Genomic DNA, 23,097 nt, shown 5'->3' on the forward strand with positions numbered 1-23,097 from the left:
GACACAGACGCGGAGAAAAATACACTCTCCACCATTCACAAACGAGCTCGTATGTCTGAGCGCGCATGAACACACAGCATAACATGTAAATATGAAGAGAGATGGGGGCGTTTACATGTTAGGCACATGCACTATAAGGCCATGATGCGCTGCCATTGTTAATTTATTTCCATGGCCTCGGTTCAGCTATTTCTGACTTGTTTTAGGTGGAGTAAACGTACGCATCATCTGCTTAGCAAGTCTCATGTCAAACGAGATCAAAGAATCAAAGTAATCAGTTGTTGAATTGTCACACCTGATTACAGTACAGGCTGTCAAACTGCCAAATCCTGTACTATAACAACTTTTGTATTTATGTCCCCACTCTGCAGCCAGTGATGTCTGATCTCATTTCACCTTTATTAGCAGCATATAAGTCTGCAGTGTTGGATGCCTGCCCTGCAATTAAATGACAGCCGGAAAATGTGATGAATGGTTATAAGAAATTAGTAGATACTTCTAGACAAAAGACAGAGATGATTGAAATCTTCTGTGTGTGTGTGTGTGTGTGTGTGTGTGTGTGTGTGTGTGTGTGTGTGTGTGTGTGTGTGTGTGTGTCCCACAATCCAGTTAATATTCTTCCAACACGCATGTTGTGTGGCCCATTTGCATACATGCGTACAACGCGCATCCAAATGAAGTGATGTGCAAAACAACGCTGGCTTTATCCTTAGATGCAATTAGCATTAATACCTCAGAAAAGATTAAATCCTCATTTCATAATGAGCTCTGCAGGAAGATTTGCCGTTTGAGAGCTCGGAAAATCTACAGGGAAGTGAGAATTCACCTACTGTTAACACATACGTCTCTGAGTCTGAATTATCATGAAAATTACGTCTCAGTTGCTTGGACACAGTAATGGGAGCCACAGTAGACACAGAACACGGGGAATACAAGCTGAATGAGCGGAGTTTGTTTCTGAATTAAATATTACTTCCTTTTTTTCTGAGCTGTGCGCTAAGAGCAGATCACATCCCAGGTGTTACTTTGGTTGAAGATTGAGCTTTTCAGACGAGGTCTAAGAGATGATGCTGTGTGATGAGGTTTCAACAACCTTGGCAAACTCGTTCTGTGTTACTGTGGCGCATACAATGCCATGAATATTTGAAATGATGGCGCACGTCAAAGTCGGCTCATCACTCCCTCAAAAGCACCCTTAACTGAAGGTTGAGTGAAATAGATCTTAAAAGACCAACGAACTCTGCCAGACATTCAGATAGTACGCAAGAAAGGCAGGAAAGTAAGAATATATGTGCAATTATTATGGATTATTAATATTTTTTAGAATTTTATCAGGTATATATCTATAATATTAAAGTTTATCTTTTATTCCTACTCATCTGTTTTGCAGTTACCCAAACTCAAAATTGATGTAACAAGACTCATCGAGCTGCTGAGCATTGCAACATTCATAATGACAGTATGTGCAATGAACTGCAACCGCAGACAGCAAAGCTTTTCATGTAACCAATAAAAAAGAAAAAAAAAGAAAAAAGAATTTGGTCAAATGCATATCCATCACCTGCCATAAAGTAAGCAGTAGCTCACCTCTAAAATTTCATGACACATTGCAAAGAGATCATTCCCCCAGGCCCTGTCTCCCTGGATGTGTTTTGGCTGCTGCTGTCACGCCATTCCTGCAGCAAAGTTTGATTGATATGAAGTCCAGACAAGCTAAGTATGTTAGTGCATATCAGTTCCTATTGATCCCCAAATCAATCTCTCTTTTTTTCAGATGTGTAGAAGAGGAGCATAAACACTTTTATATATTCCTAAAATGAAAGTTGCTCCTATTAACATATTTTATGTTGACGGTGGATGAAAATACTTTTTTATACTGTGAAAGGAGTCGCTTGTAGTGATGATCCCGTCGAGCTACATGGAACATTTTAGCTTCTTCCAGCTCATTGTTTTGGTTCTACAGCTTGCAACCTTCATGTTTTAATTTACTCTCACATTTGCATCATGTTCAGCATTTGTTATCAGCTACCTGCCCAGCGCCAAGCAGCCGAAGGACAAAGTGAGCATACCGGAGAATATAGGAGCTAAAGAACGTGATATTTTTCTCAGGAATTGTTGGGGGCAAGTCAATATTGGACTTGTATTCATCAGGTTGCGTTAGTATTTCTGAGCCGTTAGCTACCCCTTAGAGCTCGACCTGTCGGGAGAAAAGATGGACCAGTGTAGGCCAATCGTAGGTATGGCTTTGTGACTCATGTTTGTTTGTTTGTTTGTTCACACTCAAACGAGCACAACATGGTGGCTGTGATAATCAGTAGCCCTGGGTTCAAAAACCGCCCTGACTAGCTGGAGCCTGTCTGTGTGGAGTACACATGTTCGCCATGTGTCTGTGTGGGCTTTCTCTCTGTGTGCTCAATTTTCCTCCCACAGTCCAGACACATTCAGACTAGGTGAAGTGGAAACTCTAAATTGCCTGTAGGTGTGAATGTGGTTGTCTGTCTATATGTGTTAGCACTGTGATTCAGGGTTGACCCTGCATTTTGTCAAATACACAGTGGAATAGGCTGCTGCCTTCACGACCCTGAACAGGGACAGAAGATGTAAGGATGGAAGTGAAATAAGCCTCTAAAACTCCAGTTTTTGCCCATTTTCAGAATGATCTTTTGGTGGTGGTACTTGGAGCCAGAGTGAACGTGTGCCAGGCATACACAGCAGTGTGCTCTCCGAATGCATGTTTTTGTTTTAAGCCAATAGCAAAAGAAGACAATTTAAAGGACAACCGGGTGAGCAGATGGCAGAGCCATTATTACCTTACACCTGAACCACCGTGCAAAATAGAAAAGCCAATGGGGCTGTTTCAAGCTTTGTTTGACCACTCGATTACTTTTAAAGTGGACACATCAGAAGGCATGTTGGGTGAAAATATGGGGCACAACATGATGTGATGCTGCTGGAGAAACATTGTTTATCGGCCACGGATGATAGAAACATAAACATGACTGAGCTCAAGGTAAAAAAACTATTCTTTCTGTGTCCTACGGAGGGACCATGTTCATGTTGGATGTCAAGAAAGAAATGAAATGCAAATGATTTAACTCGGATATATTTTTTAAAAATACATGATGAATTTTTTATCATTCATCATCTGCATGTTGGTTGCTTTTTCTGCTCCATGTGCCAAAGTAGAAAAAGTGATTAGAATTCAGCTTCCATGGAAGTGAATATCCATCCGTGTAAATCAAATCTGCTGGCTTATGAAGGAGAGGCAACAACAATTTTGAGAGCAATATGCAATATTCATTGTTCATAAATAATTAATTTGTTTGCTCGCAACTCAGCCCAAAGTGATTGTGGCCCTTTTTCATTTGGGTGTATATCTATGGCAAACTCTGTCCTGCTGAATGGAGTGGCATTTGTATTTCATTCACACACACCACTTTACCCATACTTCATTGCTTTCTGCTATTGCCCATGGCCCTACTGTGGTTTCAGAAAGAGCTTCAGTTCACAATGAGGCTTTCACGCAGAATCAGGCACAGGATCTGCGGCAGATAAAGAAAATAATTACTCTGTAATTGCATCTTTCTTATGAAACACCTAATTAGCTGCATCTGTTTGTACACTCGCACAGGTACAGTGATTACTAATGGCCTTTTGAGTGGTAGAGGTAGGAATAGTGTGTAATTTAGTCCTGATCCAAGGCCTGCCAAAATACAAGCCAATGGCAGAAGTTAACTTTTGAATGAGGACTTCCTTTATGTCACTCATTACCTGGAATTTTAAGTGCAGTTAGTTAATTTACTGTCTGTCTGAGTGCAGTATGGTATGTAATGAATGGGCCCAGAATGGAATCCGTTCGGAAGATTTCTTTTCTTGCCCTGGTGCAGCCAAGGACATGAAGGCTAACATGGGCTTCACTTTACCTTCTTTACAGAGAGATAATTACATTCTCAGACGCTGAGTCCAGTTATGCTGCATACTAAACCTGGAATCACATTTACTATGCAGTTGAAGGGTTTCAGGATTACTGAAAACCAGATTGTACTTGCTTAGATCATGGTATTTGTAATTAGCACTGCACTGAAAATACACAGCAGTGTATTTCTACTGCCACGAGAGAAACAAAGCCGCTCAGTTTCTGATTACAATAAGAAATTATTTATCTTTCAAGGTCTTTTTCTCATTACAGAAACATACTTTTAGTGTTATCATAAAATATATACATCTACTACATGTTTGATTGTATTTGCTTTGTTTCGTTGTTTTAGCTGTGTGTCTGTGTGCAGCCGGCGTAATGTGGTAAAGTGGGCATTCAAACATTGAGAGCTACTTGAAACTGTAGTCGAGTTCCTGCTATGCATAAACATAGATGGTCAAATTAGCTGATACTGACTCTGAAACATTTTAGTCATTGTTACAACATGCAATAATGAAGTAGTTCACTTTGCTCTGCGTTGAACAGAGATTTACTCGCACTCAACTGATTCATGAATTTGAAAAAGTGGACCTGAGCATGAGAACATCCGCTGATGCATTTTAATGTGGCCTGATGTTTTTCTCTGAACACAAACATGTGGGAATGTCTCGTTTCGTGTTCACTCAGTTTCAAATCTCTGTGTGGTTTTATAACATACTCTAATGTCATTTTAACAAATAGTTTAATATGAAAGCGTTAATAAACAACTATAACTCCTCCTATGAAGCATTTGTAAATGAATGACAATATTACATAACACAGCTGCAATCTTGTGTCACATTTTCATAACAAGTAATATTTTAATATTATAACTACTTTCATCATACTATTTTACTGCTTCCTTCTCCATGACAACACAACAAACTGAGATGCATCTGAAAGCTCTTGAACCTATAGTGGACCTTCAGTTAACAACTTTATCAAATTACACTAAACCTTAAGCTCCACAATCTCTCACATTACCATTCACGTAACCACTTTTGTTGTTGTTTATATACTGCTAATGATGGCGAGATAAGGATTCATGTTTGCAAGAACTGAGCAGACTGTGAACAATACATTGTCGCAGTGACACTTAATGTCAAGGAAATCTGCTGCAGTGTTTTTTTCATCATCACATTGTCATTTTTTATGTAGTGCCTCATAAACTTTTAAAATGAAGCCATTCTCAACTGTCTGTGTACCATGGCAGGCATTGGGCAGTTTAATTGTTGCTGTAGGTTCACACAGCTTAATTAGCATGCCATGTTAATTCTGTGCTGTCTCGCCAAAACAGCCATGACAGAATCAATCTGATGAGTTGGGACGAATCACTTGGGAGCACAGGTGATCAATAGGCCAATAGAAAGTTCTCCGGTGTTAAAATGGATAGCTGCAGTATAGCTAAATCAGGGGAGACATAAAAGGTTTTCTTAATCACATTATAGACAGATGAATAAATTGATTTGGTGGGATTTTAATCAGTTTGTACTGTTGAAGGGTGTCATAAAAACATTCTTATGTTTTCTTCGAAGCAAAGAAAATGAAAATAGTTTGTGATTTACAGACTCCTTTAAGGCTCCAGTTGTGAGCTTTGCATTTTTCACACATTGGTGGCAACTTTTACAAAGCTTCAAATGTGCAGTTAACTTTACACCACTTCAATGGATTCCTTGACAAGTCAACATCTGTGGAGACCAGCCCTGATATCTCACCGGGGACCATCACAAGGGCCTGCGGTTTCTAGCTTCTGACGGCATCTTGATACCAGCTGCCATGAACCGCTGCACCTCATTGTGAAATCTACCTCTTTTCACCCCAGTTATGTGTGTAAATACTGCCGACAGGCTTCCTGCTGCCGTGAATACCGAGTGTGTCAGACTGCCGCTACCCAGTGAAAGCAGGAGTGTCTGAGAGAACATTTGTAGAATAGAACACACATCATGCCTGTCAGAACTGCCTTTTGTTTTTATAGTCAGGCTAAGGCCTGCCTCTCAGCATAAGATCCTACACTAGTCCATGTTAAAAGGCTGTGTTGAAGGTGCAGCTTTCCTCAACAGAAAACTAAAAACACAATCTAAATGCGGTTGGCCCTTTTTATGTGGAAGAGCATGCAAGAGCATTAAGAACAAATACAGTCTAGATCCACATTATCATAAAATCATTTGTTTGTTTCCTTCATAGAGGATCAACAGAGCAACTATGCATTAACTCATCCCTGCTAAGGCTTTTATTCAGATAAAGAATACATTTAGCTTTTACATCTTCATAAACTGCACCATGGAAGAGACTCATGAGTGCTCTTGTGTGGATGCATTTTTACCCGCTGTCACTTTCCCTCCAGCTGGACTTGGATAAGCCCACATGCAAGGCATCGCCTCATTGCAAACGAATCATGACACGGAGAAACCAAATCATCTGCCCACTTTTAAATTTCGCCCCCTCCAAAATCTTTCTGCCAGCTCGGAGGTGACCTATTTTCTAAGGGAAACATTCGTCAACAGTGGCACACGGGGGGTGGGGGGGGTGGGGAGCTGGGGAGCTGGGTTGTGTCCTGCGAGTTTGTATGCTGCAGTTAATATGCATGCGGGGGGTTGGCAGCAATGTGCAACTTCTGAGTGACGACCTAAAATGTATATCCCGTAACCCCATGGGTGCTTGTGCCCTGGATGTTGCAGATTTTTAAAAGCACGCTTAATGACACTTCAGGTTGTTCAGAGGAATCTGTAATTGCAGTTTGTTGGAACCATTAAAAGTCTTTTGAATCCAAAAGCTCAAGACTATGTCATATCCGTCTCACAATTCCCTCAGTGTGCCGAATGACGTTTCTCTTGTTCACCAGATTGAAGTAATCATTCACTTCAGATGCCACATTCGCCAAGTGATGCTGTCCATTTAAATGAGGCAGCATTAACCAGACAAAAAGAAAGTGAGCATTGCCTGACAAGCTCGGAGCTACGGTAGTCAGTGGAACGGTTTCCACAGGTGGCCGCTGGCTGTTAGATGACTTTTAAGGCACTGAGATGGAAAAATACATGTTGTTCCATTTGAGATTTGCTCATGTGTGATGCCAACCAGAGCAGAATATTGTCAGAGTACCAAAGCCATAACCCTCTTATGTTCTTTCTCACACACTCAAATTTACACAAACACAGATACACACTCCTCCCTGGCTGCCCTCTCTGGCCTTGTATTTAACAGTGACGTCATTTAGGTCTTTGCTGTCTTTGAAGATGAATGCGAAGCCCAGAGAGGCTTCCCCAAATGCCAAATTGTCTTGTTTCATATCGTATCTAACACCTCATGCACTTTATGACTGAATAAATTTAGTGAAATGTCATACAGCTTCGGCTACAATAGTAGTGAAGGCATATTATATTTATAAATCCCCCTCCTGATGCCACGTGTAGACTCTGTACTCACAATGGGCGTCATAATTGCATTCCCTCCACTGTCAGTCCGCTGCAGTAGCATTAGACATCTTGGATATGAAAGGTTGCATTATATTCCGCAACGAAGACGGGTGGGGAAAAGCAGAGAGCAGACTTATCCACAATAGACAGATGGGGAGTTAAAATCTAAGCTTGACCTGTTGTCTCTTGCTCCGTCCATATTGGATTCGTGATGCAAAAGTACAGTGATAAAGAGAATGATTAGCAGAAAGCAGATGGAGGATAAGCGACAATACACACAAATCTCACCATATGACAAAAAAGCACGTTTGTATACTTGTCAGGACATTCAGCTGACTTATGTTCATGTCCAAGCTGTTTAGCTGTTGCCAAATGGTCCTGAAAAATGAATATTTATCTAAATACTGATTTTATTTTCCAGAAAAATATCAAATATTGGAGTTGAGTTCGGTTCATGTTCACCCTCACAAAAAGTGACAAGTAAAATTTAGTTTTACCATATTCAAGCCGAAGTCGACACTCAATATTAAATGACTTGCTGAATGGAGATTTTTTACTTATTTATCTGGGAATCAAAGGATCATTTTTTCTTACACCTGCACAAACAGATGCACAGTGTGAATAGACAGAACTAATTTTAAATAATTTCGGTTTCTACCTCTGCTGGTCCAAGGACACCACACTAATGACAGAGTGAAATGGATGGACAAGATTAATCATTTAAATCCTAAAATTAAATTTAGAATAGCCTATATCAAATATTAACTCCTCTAAATTCATTTTACTCCTCTGTCCCACTATGAGATCCTCGTCTGAGGATCAGATATTGACAGCTCAGCTTAATAACAATAATGGAAATCTCATGAGGCAATGAAATAATCATGATGTCGTCTTTATTTCTATTTTAAACAGTGAGCATGTACAATCAAAATTATAGCCTGGTCACAAAGTGGCCATAACCTCCAATGACTGCATGATAATGAATTCATTTAATTGGGTCCTGTAGAGGGCGCCAAACCACCCACTGGTGCACAATCAGTCACTCACCCAGCTGCCTATGAAGAGACGGCCCTGTATGGACCGTCTCTGTGCTACAGATGGTCTTTCTTTTCCGTCACGAGTCAAATAAAGTTACATTTTTTCATTTGCTTTAAGAGAAACATTTACTCAACACCCAATAAATTACTTGTTACAGTTTTTGAATTGGATGGTCTGATTCTGGACTCTGCCAAGCTGTTTCAGCTTGAATGACAAAATCCCAGAAACAATCCGGCCAGCTATCTGTAGTGTTGTGTAGTGTCACTTCTAAATGTTTTTTTTTTTTTTTTTAACGTATGACACCATAACTGAATTAAAAGGGCCTATAAATATGATTATAAATTGCAATGAATCACAGTGAAACATAATTGAGTGTTGATTCATTGCCAAATGTATTTACTGTTTGTTTGATCATGGATCAAACTGTGGCTCCTGACATTCATCCCCATTTGTCCCAAAAGCATTTGCTTCTCCACTGGGGAATATGTCACACTAATTAAGACAGTTTATTGAAATTGTGTTGCTAGGAAACCTTTACTTTTTTTAGATCCTGCCAGCTATTGATATTTCTGCCAAACACTTCAACAGGAAATACAATAAAGTGGATCCATTTGCAATATAATGCTTATGTTGCTTTGAAATGGTCTGCAAGAACGTGAGTCAGTACTGCACTTGGAGGACAATGGTGAGAGTGAACCCCTTGGTCAGAGTAGTCCTTGCTGCATGTTCTCCAGCTGGAATATATCTAGTAACTAAATATGACAGAACTGAATATAATGAAATTGGTTTTCTCATTTTGCAGGAGCCCCCTGGAACTGCCAGCAGGACCCCTGAGGCCCTACTAGGACCCCATTTGGGAACCACTTAGCTGTACTTCTTCAAAACTTTAAAAGTTGTGTATTGCCAAAAAAATTGCTAGAAAATGTGTAGGCCTGTGCCAGCAGCGGTGTGTGCTCGGAATAACACTGACATCTCACTGTTTCAAGCCAAAGAAATCTGATGTAGCAGATGAATGCTACATGACAGAGCGCATCTCATCCTCCCTGTCTGATAAAGGAGGCATGGTGAAACATGAGCAGACAGGAGTATAGACTGTGTTTGGTGTTGATTGCAAAGGTCTGCCAAAGCTAGACCTCCTGAATTCCAATGGTCCAATCTCTCTCTCCCTCTCTCTCCCTCTCTCTCTCTCTCCCTCTCTCTCCCTCGCAGCATCCAGCAGCTGCGCCTCTCATGCCTTTCCTGACGCCGAGCGAAGCCTCCCATACAGATGAGCGCTGGAAGCCACGCACCTCTTGACGTAGCCACAGACCGTTTGCGGTGCCACTCGGTCTCCGTAGCACGTATTGCGCAACGTGACTGAAGCTCAACTGGCTCCACGGCGGGCACATCCGGCTCCCACCGTCGCGTGAATTCATTACAAAGTGGTCTCATAACGCCGAGACAACATCGGGCATCGCCGAGGAGCTGTGGAAGAACCGTCAGCCGCTCCGCTCCTCACCGGACTGGACACCTCCCCTTGTCATTGCCACCGGGAGAGATGAGTTGAGCGCGCGGTGTCGGGGTGCAGTCGTGATGTGACTGTGTGAGCGCACGAGCCTTCACTGTACTATCGCCATCAGCAGCTTGACGACTTCATCGCCCAGAAGATGGAAACAGTGAGAATTTTGATTGTTGCTGTTTGACTACAGCAGATGTGATGGCTTCGTTTGACAGCATGCAGTCAATGCAGCAGCAGCAGCAGCATCCGCGGAGCGAGCCCTGGCCACAGCTGGAATAGAGGAGCTATGTCCGTGTGTACCGAGCCTCCGTCCGCCCGTAGTCGACAGCATCTGTGCGCCCCCTCGGTTTGCCGCCTCGGGGGTCTTCGCTAAAGTCCAGTGACACACGGTTTCTGAGAAGCGCGCCTACCTGGAGTCGAGGGGAGGTTGCTGTTTCTGTTATAAGGCCGGGCTCTCTGCAGCCCACTCCCCGCGCCTCCCTACCTCCCCGCATCCTCCGCGGCGTCTCTGTGCCGCGAGCGCTGCGCTTTTTTGACTTGGTGGCAGTGGACATCAAAACCATCCCTACCTGAGTCCGTTTGCCTCCTGCGCCCATAAATACCTTTACAGTAACCTATATACTGAGACTAAATTAATCGACGTGTGGATCGGAGCAGTGCTGTGTCTATGCACCTCAGTTACACCTCCCGGGAGAGGACTTCTTGCAGTTGAGAGCTGGATATGCAGAGATTAACGTGAAAGGATGGATCTAATTATCTGTGTTTTGGGGCTGCTGGCGCTGATCGTGGAGGGCATCCGTTGTCAAGGAGTGTACGGTGAGTGTGTGCAGTTTGCTTCTGCTATAAAAAAAACCCAAATGTGATCATGACCTTGTAAAACAGTGGCCGCTCAGAAAACGCCACTTATTCCTTTTAGAAGCGCACAGTCCTGCAATATAAAAAAGAAAACATCAACTGGTGTAAGGGTGACAAACCAGGTCTGAGTGCCATGTTTGAGTGAGAGGCTCGAAATGTTCTCAGAAACCCTGAGGTTATACAGCAAATCGCGCGTGTAGCCAATCATGCACAGCCCCTTTTCTCATCCAATCCATCACTCAGGATGGTAGGAGAGCAGGCTAAATTTAGTAAGGTACATTCATAGATAATTACACTTGAACCTGGTTGATGTGTCTTGAAGCCTGTAGCCTCTGACTGGTCCCCTGTACATGTAATTTGTTAATCATCGTCATAAAATGTCGGCATGGCACTTGCCTTACATTAGGCCAAATGTATTTTTTGAATGTCATCATAAGGACTGTAGTCTGTTCAGCAGTGACATTTAGTATGCACAGTCATGAGTGATTGTTATGTGGTTGAGATACCTCTTCCTTATGTCTGTCTGAATCTCTCTGTCTCTCCCTCCCACACACACACACACACACACACACACACACACACGCATACACACTCTCTCTCATTTCTCTCCCTTACCCTGTATGCTTGTGCAACCAGTGGCACAGATGATGTCTCATATGAATCGTCATCCTCCCAGCAGCGGCGGCAGCAGCAGCACTGTGAGGAAATAATGATTCATGTGCACTAACATTGGGACAGGGAGGAAACCTTGAGGCGCACAGCCCGACCTGTCGGCAGTGACAGTGGCACTGACCAAAGCGGAGGTTGTGCTGGGAGAATGTGAGGTCAAGTAGAGATGTGGGTTGTGTGTTTCAGAGGCCGTTGCCAAGCACTAAAAAGATCTTTGTCGCTATGGTGCGTGCGTGTGTGCGCGCAGAGATGATGTAGCAATAAAAGGTTAGTGTGAGCATGACAGGAACAGCCATGGCGCTGCACCTGACCAATGATGCACCAGGATTTTTTCTATCCTTTTGCTCTGGAGGGAGGAGGTGAATAAGAGTATAAATCACAGCACGTCAGGGCAGCTGTGACTGCTCATGTATGTGCACACTTATTCAGATCACCACATCTCCCCTGCTCTAACACCTGTTGCAGATATTTCACATTGAACATATCTAGCAATGTGTAGTCTGCAATTCAAACCTCATCTTCAAATATTTCAGCGCTCATTAGGCAGTGCAAGATTTGTACATAAGTGCTGTTGTTTGGACTTAGTGAATCCCTGCATGTTACGTTTTAAACCTGAGGACTTAGCCTCTCATCAAACATTGCTGTCTCAAGAAATCCCTGTCCTTACTTGATTCAATATCTGTATCCATAAAATCAGTCTTTACAAGATATACATATTCATATATACGTACATATATATTCAGAGGAGACAGGCATGACACCAACCATCAAAACTGATCACATGAATATCAGATCAAAGCCACGGATTCTCGGTGTGAGCACACTGTCCGTGCTACAGCGTGAGCGTGCAGATGAAGACGCAAACTCATTAGAAGGATACATATCCCATGATGCTCAGTGTGGTGTTGCCATAGTGGTATGTGTGGACTGGTATAGGCTTGAAGCAGCAGCAGCAGAGGAGACGGGGAGATGGGGAGATGTAGCAGATGGAAGTGTTTGAGTATTTAACTCTGCGTTTGTGCGTGTGTGTGGATGCATGTTTGTTGTTCAGACTGAAAATTCCCCAGAGCATATTCGCCCCCTTTCTTTCCATCACTGCTGTGGCTCACCTATACTCCAGTAGTAAGTGTGCTTTAGTAAGGATTTTCATCTGTTCTGCTTTCTTGTTGCTGCTGTATATTTTGGCATAGCAACAGGAAAAGTGCTACAGGTAGATACAGTGCAGAGATGTTTATTGGCTTAAAAGTATATATAACATTCTTGTAAATGGCGAGGAGCCACCTGCAAATTCCTTTATGTTACCTCAATGTTTAAAGCATACAGCACGTCTCCAGACAGGTGGTCGGAATGAAAATGGCAAGGTTCAAAAGTCAACATTTATTATTGATAGCGCCAAAACATTAGCATGCATGTTGTGTCCTTTCTCATTGTATTCACTGAAGGTTTTGACACATGGGGAGGGGGTTCAGGGAAATGGAGTATTGTGCACCACAACATGAAAGGTTGAGTTGAATAAAATGAAGGCTGTGAGAAGATAACATAGTTGTGCCGATAACTTAGAAGTGGTAGAGTTTCACAACAGGGTTTATAGAGTACCATATTGTGGTTAATTATCTTATTTTTTTCAATAATAACTATGTAGACCACCACATTCCATCATCTCCTTTTTATTGCATTCAAAGCATCACATATCGTTTTCTCTCTCGAATTTCCAAATGAACCCAATAGCAGATGAATGGGACAGTTCGCGAAAATGAGACTTTCAACGATCATTTTTATCCCTGCGCATCGGTTTACGTGATGGCTGCTGACTAAATGGTGGAATCATGGTGTACTAATGAAGAAATCACATACTAGTGTGTTAAGTGGTGCTGCCAGAGTCATTAAAGAGGATTGATGAAGGCTAGTCATCGCTCCATGACTCCAGGCCACATAGTGAAAAAGAGAGACACCACTAAAGTACAACATCTGCTGCACTCCTTCTCTGTCCTGTCCTCCCCATCTTTTCCTCTTTTTTTCCTTTCTTTCCTGGGAGTGTATCTTTTTCTTTCACAACATACACACACACCCTTCCCTAAGAGACTACTCTATTATCTTGACCTGTGCTCATCTCTGTGTTGCCTCACGGAGCTCCAATAGGCAAGTAGCTGCTCCTCCATTATAGCAAGTGGAAATATCCCATGATGTACCCACAAACCTGCTAAATATTCTAAAGTGACATTTTCGTGTAATGTTGCTGACAACTAATCTGCACTCAATGATAACATCAAATGGCTACAATGGAACATGACTCTTATGATAGCGTGGAAATGCTTTTCTGCTTGTTACTTTATCTGGAGATGTACCGCCTTCAGTATGTTCTCTTTGCATCAAAGTCAGTCGGCGACAACCTCCATGGGATGTGCAGATGTTCCTGAACTCGTTTTGTGTTATGCTACTGAAGAGAAAAAGTTCCTACTGCTTTTTCTCCCATCCCACTTCTTTCTCTCTCTCTCTCTCTCTCTCTCTCCTTCTGTCTCTCTCTCTGTCTCTCGCTCCCTCTCGTTTGCATTGAAGTCCAAGCAATTGCTTGGGTTTCTTTTCATGAGCCCCGGTTCAGACGCTTTGGCTTCTAAGCTATGCAAATTCATTCTGCCAGTGAAACTAAAGCCGTCTTTGTTGGTTCTCAGAGGCCTCCTCCACAGAGTCCTTCATCATTCCCTTGGATCGGGACCCTCACATTTCCCACCGTAATGAGACCACGGATAACTCTATCTCTTCTCCTCCCTCCCACTCTCAGTCTCTATCTCCCTGCCTGTCTCTCTCCTCTGCCTGTCTCTCTCTCTCCATCCCCCGGAGAACAGCCAATGGACGTCTACAGTATATTCGCTTCAATCAGAGGCAAATGAGGATATACAGCTGGGTAGAAGAAGCAATTCGTTGCAGTGGAACAATGTGCGGTACACTCTGGGGATTACTACGTACCCCCTGGGTGGGGCTTCAGATAGCACCAATTTAATCATACCGAATGTCGGTTCTCTTTGGACCAAGTCCTCTGAGACTGGCACTGAATATACACTGCAGAGACAATGTTTGAACTTAAACTCTGAAGCACTCCAGCTGTGCTCAGTATTCACTGGATAATCTTTGACAATTTTACTTTAATACTCTGATACAATGCGATTAAGGTGAAACAGCTGCTTCTTCTTCTTCATAGTCTCCAGGGTCAAATTAAAGGGGTATTCCACCCATTTCCTCCTGCATGTCCCTAAAGCCATGGGACCTGTGAAAGACAATTTTTGCCTTGACCAGCCCACAGGCCAGTGCTACATCTGCGGATGTCTGTGACTGAGTGAGTGACAGACAGAGTGATATAGTTGAGTGAGTGATGAAGTTAAACCATTGGTTGACTGAGTGTTGGACCTTTCCCATTGGCCATTGCTCTTTCAAACATGATTTGGTGGGAACAGATTCTGTTATGTTATCAGGTGGCATTTACAGCGGATCCCCAACAGTTTTCAACTTTTGGTGGCTGGGGCCTTTATTTACCTCAACTGCCGCAGGTAACATCTTTATTAGAGGAATGCCTTTTTTTGTTCTGCTCCCATTTGCCCTGCTTAAGCTACTGTATTTTGTGTTAATACAAACTCAACACTCCCATTCTGTACCTGTTTCAAATTAAAAGCCCTCTCACATGTCAGTGGACAGAAACCCTCATTTCCGGTTGCTGGCTTGCTCACCGGGAATTCTCTTGGTGCTCCTTATGGCCAGTCCGATGATGGAACAGTATACAGTGCAAACATCAATAAAATCATGGACTTACAGTCTCAGCATTGGCACTCCTGTAAAACAGCCTGTTTATTTTTATGTTGACAGCATGTTGTACAATTGCATTTTGGGATTAGACACTGTCCAGCCATATACCAGGTTTATACTGAGATTTGTTTGTTAAAATGGTCCAAATTTAAGCTATAGAAGCTGAGCTACCCTGATTTTTAGTCATAAGTATGGCTCAAGCTCCAAAAACACATGATCCTACATTTCCCACAATGACATCACCTAGAAATCATCAGAATTATTTTCACAGACTTTTAAAAAGCATCTCCAGCATCTCTGTTACCTGTTACCACAGGCTGAGTCATGCATCTCATATGTGTGAAATCAGTGAAATGCCCCTTTAATTTTTAACTCTGTGACTTGGTGCTTAGCCGTGAAAGCCAGGAGGTCACGTTGCCCATGTTTGTGTGAGGTGTGTGTCCGTGTGGCAGTCTAGCACTCTCCACTGGACGGATGCCACTCTCGGATTTGCCCTCTCTCTGCCCCCTTTAGCTATTTTGAAAGATGCAGCTGTGTATAGTCTGGCAGTAGGCAAAATGGAAAAATGGGGCTTTAGAGTTGTTCAGTAAAGGGGATTTTAACAATGTTGTCAACTACCACAATGTCCTCAGAAACAGAAAATAAGCAATTCTCTTCCCTCTTTCTAATGCGTTATTTTTGCTTTTCTTATTGAGGTTCCTTGCAGAAACTACATATACTTCCAGTTTCAAATATGTACACAAACACTTTTCCATAGTTTTTGAACTACCTTAACAAAACACAAAAACAGCAGGAGTCACAGCTTCACAACCACGATACAAACCAAAACAAAACAAAAAACACACACACCCACACACACCACCGGGCTGATATTATTACATTCAAATTACCAGAGTATCTGCTGTAGTTGCTTCCAACGTTGTTAATTGGGTAGAGCGAAGTCCAGTCCAGAGAGGTCCACCGTGTCCAAGACTGGTTGCCATATCTTAATAAATCCCTTGACATTGCCCTGAAGGGTGTAGGTCAGCTTTTCAACAGGGAGTATTCTCAGTACCTCCTTCTGCCAACCGTCCAGTGCAGGGATGTCCTTACAATATCCAGAATTTGAGGATAGCCTTTCTTGTTATTTATAAGAGTACTCCAATTAGTTTAGCGTTGTGGCTGTTCCTTCCACTGTCCACCTCAGCTGCCAAAATACACAGGAGGTATTAGTGCCAAGTCAAATCTAATCAAGATAACCACCTCAACTTTCACATCTCTCTACAGTTTTAGTATCTTTGCACATTTCCAAGACTTATGTGCATGCGTGCCAATTTTTGAATTGCATTTATACATTTAGAAGAGCTTAGACCAAGCTTGCCTCTCAATAATGGTGTACAACAAAGCCTGTGTAATATTTTGAATTGTGTCTATGAATCTGTCACTGCTTTCGGATGAGATCAGTAGAATAATTAAAATTGAAACCAAATGTTTCATAAAGAAGATCTCATGCATTGCTGTAAAGCAAAAATAAAGTCATGCGCAGCTGTGATGAATGGAATGTATTTTCAGTATGGATATTAACTGAGTGTAATATTTTTTCTTGGTGATTTGTGTTGAAAACTAGAAAGTATAATGTAGCTTTTTGCTACTTTGCACACACCATGAACAGCTGTAATACTTTCCTCCTTCTACTGTGAGGATTTGGATGAGTTCAGGAACACAATTTACCTCCGGATCATTCAAGGCCAAATCCCCACCGCGGACCAAAGAAGCTTATTGTAACCTGGCTGGCTGCTTCAACTGTTAAGCCCACATCCCCAAACCCTGAGCTACTTGTCCTGCTCTGTACAGTGCTGAGGACAGAAAGCTGCTGCTAATGATCTTGTAGTCATTCATTCATTAAGTCTTGTTCTGGTGCATGACAAGCCCAGCCTTGTGCCCTGGTTTAGTTAGAATCAAAAGTAATTCTGTACTTTTAATGAAGTCTAGTATGGTCTCTAACCTGCAGAGAAGGCCTGCAGTGAACCAGATCTGATACTTTTCCCATTCTCTCCTGACATTCTAATCAAGTGGCAATTTATCACCTGGACCATTAAAAACAAGATATAAATCCTAAATGTCAACCTTGGTCATGCTAATATTACGTTGTATAGCAGCAGGGTTTTTATCTGTCGTGATTTAATTTCTTGTAATAGTGTTAATTTCCTTATGCCGACAGACACATGGTCCAATTCCAATAAATTAAAGCTACAGTATCTTAGTGTTGTTGCAGCTATCACTCATGACACATGTAGATCCCTGGGATAAGTCTCCCATTGGCATTGCATTGCTTTCTTCACATCCCTTTTTCTGTTGCCATTTTCATAAGAAAATGTGAAAAGTTCCTCTCTGAAAAGACGTTTTACCCATTTTTTGGGTAGATGAATACAAGTAACTACTGCACCACTGACTACAAGTGATGGCAGGCCCTAAAAAGAAAGACGATTTATTATTCTTTTACCTCTGTCAATGAGGATGCAGCCTGTAATTGCATTGCTAAAATGCCTATAGCTTGACCAGGAACTCTAATATCCTGTGCTTGTTGTTGCTTCATGTCCTCGTGACATCAGCCAGCAGTAGCCTTGTGCTTTTCCTGAGGATGACAGAATGTTGGACCGTCTAAGTCTGACTATCATAAATGTTAAACGTAAAAGATGAAATGTCTGTACCAAGGATGGCCTGTTGCCCTAGGGGTTCTTGGCGCTGACCATGTGATTGCGACACGGTTCAACTGGTTTATCTCCAGCCATAGACCTCTCTCCGTCATTTCCTCTCAGCTCTATACCGCATACTAAAAACTGCCACAAAACATATCGAATTAACTCTTATGAAAGACTGCACATTATAGTACTTTATATATGGTGATGAAAAACATGTGTCGGAGTGTAGCACTATATTTCACTTTGAAATGTAGAGACGTAGAGACATAAAGTAGTCTTTAATGGTAATAAAGGACAAGTACTTAAAAAGGATACTCATGTACAGTAAATGGGATGTAAGAAAATGAAGCTGTAGTTGAGGCTAGCCGTTGTTATCTCCAGCTACATTGGCCTGGGTTTGTCTTTTAGCTGTGATTTGTTCTAACTGTATATGTAACATGCTGTTTTCTTTGGAACTTAATTTATATTAAAGCACCCTAAAAATATTTGATCCGTGCAAATTTTGAAGCATGAATATTTGAGGTTAAAAATCCATCCACTTTAGTGGTTGTTCCAAGACTTAGAAAGTTTCTGAGTTAACGGTTCTGGTTGAATAAGAAGAATTATAAGTAAAACAATAGCGCATAAACCCTATAGGCTTAAGCATGATCCGCTCATATGAGTCACAGCTCTGTTGGTTCATTTTCACACTTTCTGCACAATTTATAACCATTGACTCACAGATAAGTCATACAATCATTAAAATCTCATCATATACGCTGCGTGTTTTGGTTCATCTCACTCGCTCCTGAGTGCGCTTTTTTTTTTCTCCCCCCAACAGACATTCATGCATTCATTATGCTGTCATGCCTGTTATGTGCATTACAGTTTGGGCAGCTTGTAAATACTGTATACTGTACGTGTGTAGATAAACAATGCCAGATGCAGAGAGTGCGGCATGCAGCCATACATGCTGCATACTGATAAGGGCAGACCGAAATCCCTTTAGTCAGGTTTTTAATTTGTGCATAAAGAGAAGACACAGGTGCATTTATGCTTTTAGAAAGGCTGATCAAATATTGTATGAAGCTTATACCCTTTAACCTGCTTTAGCCTGCAGCTGACGTGATGACGTGAGAATGAATGTATGACTTAAATGTGTTAAATTTTTTTTTGAAATTGATGATTCATTAAATGTTACATTTCTTGATCATTCATAACTATTAAGCTAGTGTTACATAATCCATTAATTCATCCATTAGATCTTGATGAGTCATGCACTGGTTTTTCATTTAAAAACATCATTTCTATACCCTCATAAAGTGTAATGGATGTTTTACATACTTTACTTTTTCGTGTCTGTGATGTATTTTCTGTATCTTGAGTTATCATTTTCATGATTGGCATCACTTCAAATCACAGAGAATTATACATGCTAGCCAGCTTCAAAGTGACGCAAATGATGAAAGGAGCTCATTGAATATGAATGTCTCCTCCTGTCTTCCTTACGCATTTCAGTCAATTGAATTGTCTTTGTTAAGCCAAACTGGCAGAACCTGCATTTACACACAAAGAACAAATCACTCAGCAATCCCAATAGGTAGCTGACAAGAGCAAGAGGGCGTCTTTTAGCGGTACTGTGGAGTAAATAAAGAAAAAAAAAAAAGCAAGCCGGGAGAGGATTGGTACGTTGTGGCATCCACAAGAGGCTAATGCCAACCTTCAACTATGTCACTTCAGCCCACACAGGCATTCTAAGTGCTGCTCCTGTGAAGTGATGTCTGTTGTCATGGTGACAGTATGTGAGCCTGGCATTGCATGTCCTCCGACTTCCCTGTTTCCTCCCTCCTTCCCTCCCTCCCTCCCTCCCTTCCTTGCTTGCTTGCTCGCTCCTTCCTTCCCTCCCTCCCTCACTGCCTACCCACTCGCTCATTCTCTCCTTCCGCTCACATGCCAGGAAATCAATCGCTGAAACAAATGTGAAGTGATTGCAGAAACGAAAGCTCCTCGCAGCAGCCTTACAATTGTGCACGAGAGCAGATGAGATTGCTGTGGGGGGGGTTGGAGGGGTAGGAGGTTGAGGGGGGAGTGAAGCTGAATGTGTCTCTTCAAAAATCACCACCATTTCATTGCTGTGAGGCAACTGCAGGAAGGGGCCTACTTATCGTTGTGGCAAATAATGCTTAAGCTTCTCTGACACGCAGGAACAGTGGCGAAGTAAATGTGTTGACAATGACGCCTTCAGTAGTCTCTAGTTTCAAAACCAATGCCAAACAGCCACACAGCAGGGGAGCAGCACATAGAGACAACCCTGCATAAACTACATACCAATACTTCCTCATCCCACCCATCCACGCAAAACAAAACAAAAAACCCCACTCATATCCATGCTGTATACTTTCCTCCTCCTCTCAAACCTAGTCTTTCCCTTACTGGCAAAAGGAGACTGACTGTGGCTCTGCAGAGGCACGGCGAAATTTCGACACAGATGAACATGCAGTTTGTGAGTGTGGGGGCATGTGTACCCGTTTTCTGTGTGCGCGTGTGCTTTTTCATCTATCTAGGGCAACACTTTGCTGAGATATTAATTTAGCAATGCGGTTTATCACCGCGTTCACACATCAGCCCATCTGAGCAAGCCTCATCATGGATGCTGAACGTGCCTCAAAGTGCCTGCGAACATGTGATGCAGTCATTACGTGTGCTTTTTACACTTACTAAACCTCCCAGCCTCTTTAAAGGGATATCCCACTGTCTGCTGAGCCGTTTTTTTTTTCTTTTTTCTTTTTTGTATTATTTGGCTTTCTGTGTATCCCTCAATAGTCTCTAAAAACCTCATTCTTCTAACAGAAATTCCCAATGTAATAGCTAATCTCTTTAGCGTCATGCTTTCTTCATCTCTCCGCCAGACACAGTATATCCCAGAGGCTGTTACACCCATGGGGATAACCTCAAGCCGTGTACTGTCAGTTAATGGCTTCCTATGGAAAAGCAAGCAGAGTTCTCTGGAGTTGGCAAAGCACTTCTCCACTGAGATTTCACTCAGTGGAGGAAGAAATCTCAGAGCGGGATTTAATGCAGATGTTGGAGTTCTTGCGCGCTTCTGATAGTCGACCGTCTCCCTTCTTGTCTTTATTTAGGCTGCTGCAGCAAAAAGCTTTAGCAGTTTATTTTACCGGGAGATATACTGTATTTATACTCCGTGGGTGCCTGAATCACTGATAGCCATGCATCAGCTGCTGAGAACAATACGCCGATAACAGTCAAATAAAGAATTTACTCTTGCTGTGTTGCCCGAGTCTCCTCACGGTTTGGTGCATCCTCTTAGAAATGTATGCTTTGGCCTTCAGTTATTACAAATCCAGGTGTGCTTCCTTTCGGAGAGCTTGCCCCTCGCCACAATCAGCTCACACTTTTCTCCTTCAGTGAAGGTCTCGCTTGATTTGGCTCATTCTCCCCTGGCCTCAACAACTATCAACTATTCATGGGCCAGATTTCCTTTTCTGATGTTTTTGTTTGATAGGCAAATCAAATCCTTACAATGACAGATTTACAGTAACATAAACTTTACATATTTAATCCAAGTCAAATTGCTAATCAATTCAAAATTGCAGTTCAAACGCATGTTGAAATTGTATTATATGCAGGAAGCGTTCCGGTTGGAAATGTGACACTTTTCCTTAATGAAGTATTTTGTGATACGTGGAGTTAATACATGTGTTTAGACCAATTCTGCCAGAGTGAGCGGTGCGATCATGTCACATCATCGATAAAACAGTGGAATTCAGATCAAAGTCATTCAGCGGTGCCAGACTTGAACAAAAAAAAAAAAAAAATCACATGTCCACAAACGTGCGTACAGAGAGACACACATTGGCAGTCCTTTCTCCTTGTCTTTCTTGTCAGTTGGATTAGTTTCATCTGAAGATGACTGAAGCCTGAAGGGGGGCCTCCTGAAATGCCACATTCACAGCTCAAGCTGACCTCCTGCCCTTTTTCATCATTTTTACTTCTCCCCATTTCCCTCCATTTTATGTTCCTTGTGCCCTTACATTGCCTTTTTCCTTGCACGCAATATTATTTCTCCTTTTGGTTCTGGGTTTGTACCAAAATGCCTCAGAGAGTGGCATCATCCCTGAGTAGTTAAGACATCTTAATAATAAGGAATGGGCTGGTCAGACCTCTCCAGTGACCCTTCATTGGCATGATTACCTTGAGAAGGTCGCTAAAATATATATTGGGGCAGAGTTTATATTAGTCTGCTCTTGGGCTGTAATCAAAGGTCTCTGTGCTAAGCAGAAAAGCTTTCCTGAACAGCAGCTTTCTCTTTAGCTAACTGCCAGACTCACAATGGATTTTATCCTCCAAGCTCAATTGGGGGTGAGGTTGATTGTGTGAAATTGCAGGTCAACAGTCAATCTATAGTTGACTGTTGGGGACGGCTGTGCCAGTCCTTGGGATCTCAAGTAAAACACTGGTATTTACCTCCTAAATACATATGTTGTGTCTACATGTGGCTTTATTCTGGGCCGAGACTCAAATATAAAAGAACAATATTATACATAGCTTCCCAAATGATTTTGAAGTAACTTCTGAAACTTTACCTGTGAACGTATCCCCTAAGATTAGAATTCTGGCAAAAGCTTTGACCAAATTACCATGTAAATACCCTCTTCTAGGTTTGAATTTCTCATATTTTAGGTGTGTTTACTAAATGTAGAGTCATTTCCCCTCTAGTGTCACAGGTAATTTAAAACTACACAGATACTAGAGATTTATCAGCTTCAATAAAAGAGAAGCGGTTCTCCAGGCCATTTCATCACGTTATTAAAAGAAATGACAAATCTGTTATAATTAAAAATGTACCGCAAAATCGATTTCATAGTAACATCTGGTGAAGTGTGATTTCCCATTGGCTTTAAGGGAGCAGGAAATATTAAAGTTATTAATCTGTGTAGGTAGAGGTAAAAAAAGGAAAAAATAGTCTGGATGCATTAATTCCAGGATGTTGTGTTTTAAATGAGTTTGGTATGACTGGGCTAAGTGTTCAGTGTGCTGATGTGGGACCATGCAGTTATTAAAGTTTGTTGGTGGGGATATTAAACAGCAAGAAATCCCAGCTTTTGCCACAGAACAGAGGACTTCAAAACAGCTTTGAAATGCACCAATAAACCTTGACATATTAGTGGATCCGCAGGTCCTCTTGGCTCATCA

General features: G+C 42.0%; 1 protein-coding gene across 1 annotated transcript in view; it reads left to right on the forward strand.

Moving 5' to 3' along the window:
• Positions 1–10,545: 10,545 nt before the first annotated feature.
• Positions 10,546–23,097, forward strand: part of mdga2a (MAM domain containing glycosylphosphatidylinositol anchor 2a) — a 170,095-nt gene continuing 157,543 nt past the window's right edge. The window contains exon 1 of the mRNA XM_023429967.2: positions 10,546–10,720. Coding sequence (XP_023285735.1) covers positions 10,648–10,720 — 73 coding nt within the window. The 5' untranslated portion in view covers positions 10,546–10,647. The remainder of the gene's footprint in view (positions 10,721–23,097) is intronic.

The sequence above is a fragment of the Seriola lalandi genome, unplaced genomic scaffold (assembly GCF_002814215.2).
Source record: "Seriola lalandi dorsalis isolate HSWRI2012SDOR001 ecotype SW California unplaced genomic scaffold, Sedor1 jcf7180002054901, whole genome shotgun sequence".
In the NCBI taxonomy this organism is placed as follows: Eukaryota; Metazoa; Chordata; class Actinopteri; order Carangiformes; family Carangidae; genus Seriola; species Seriola lalandi.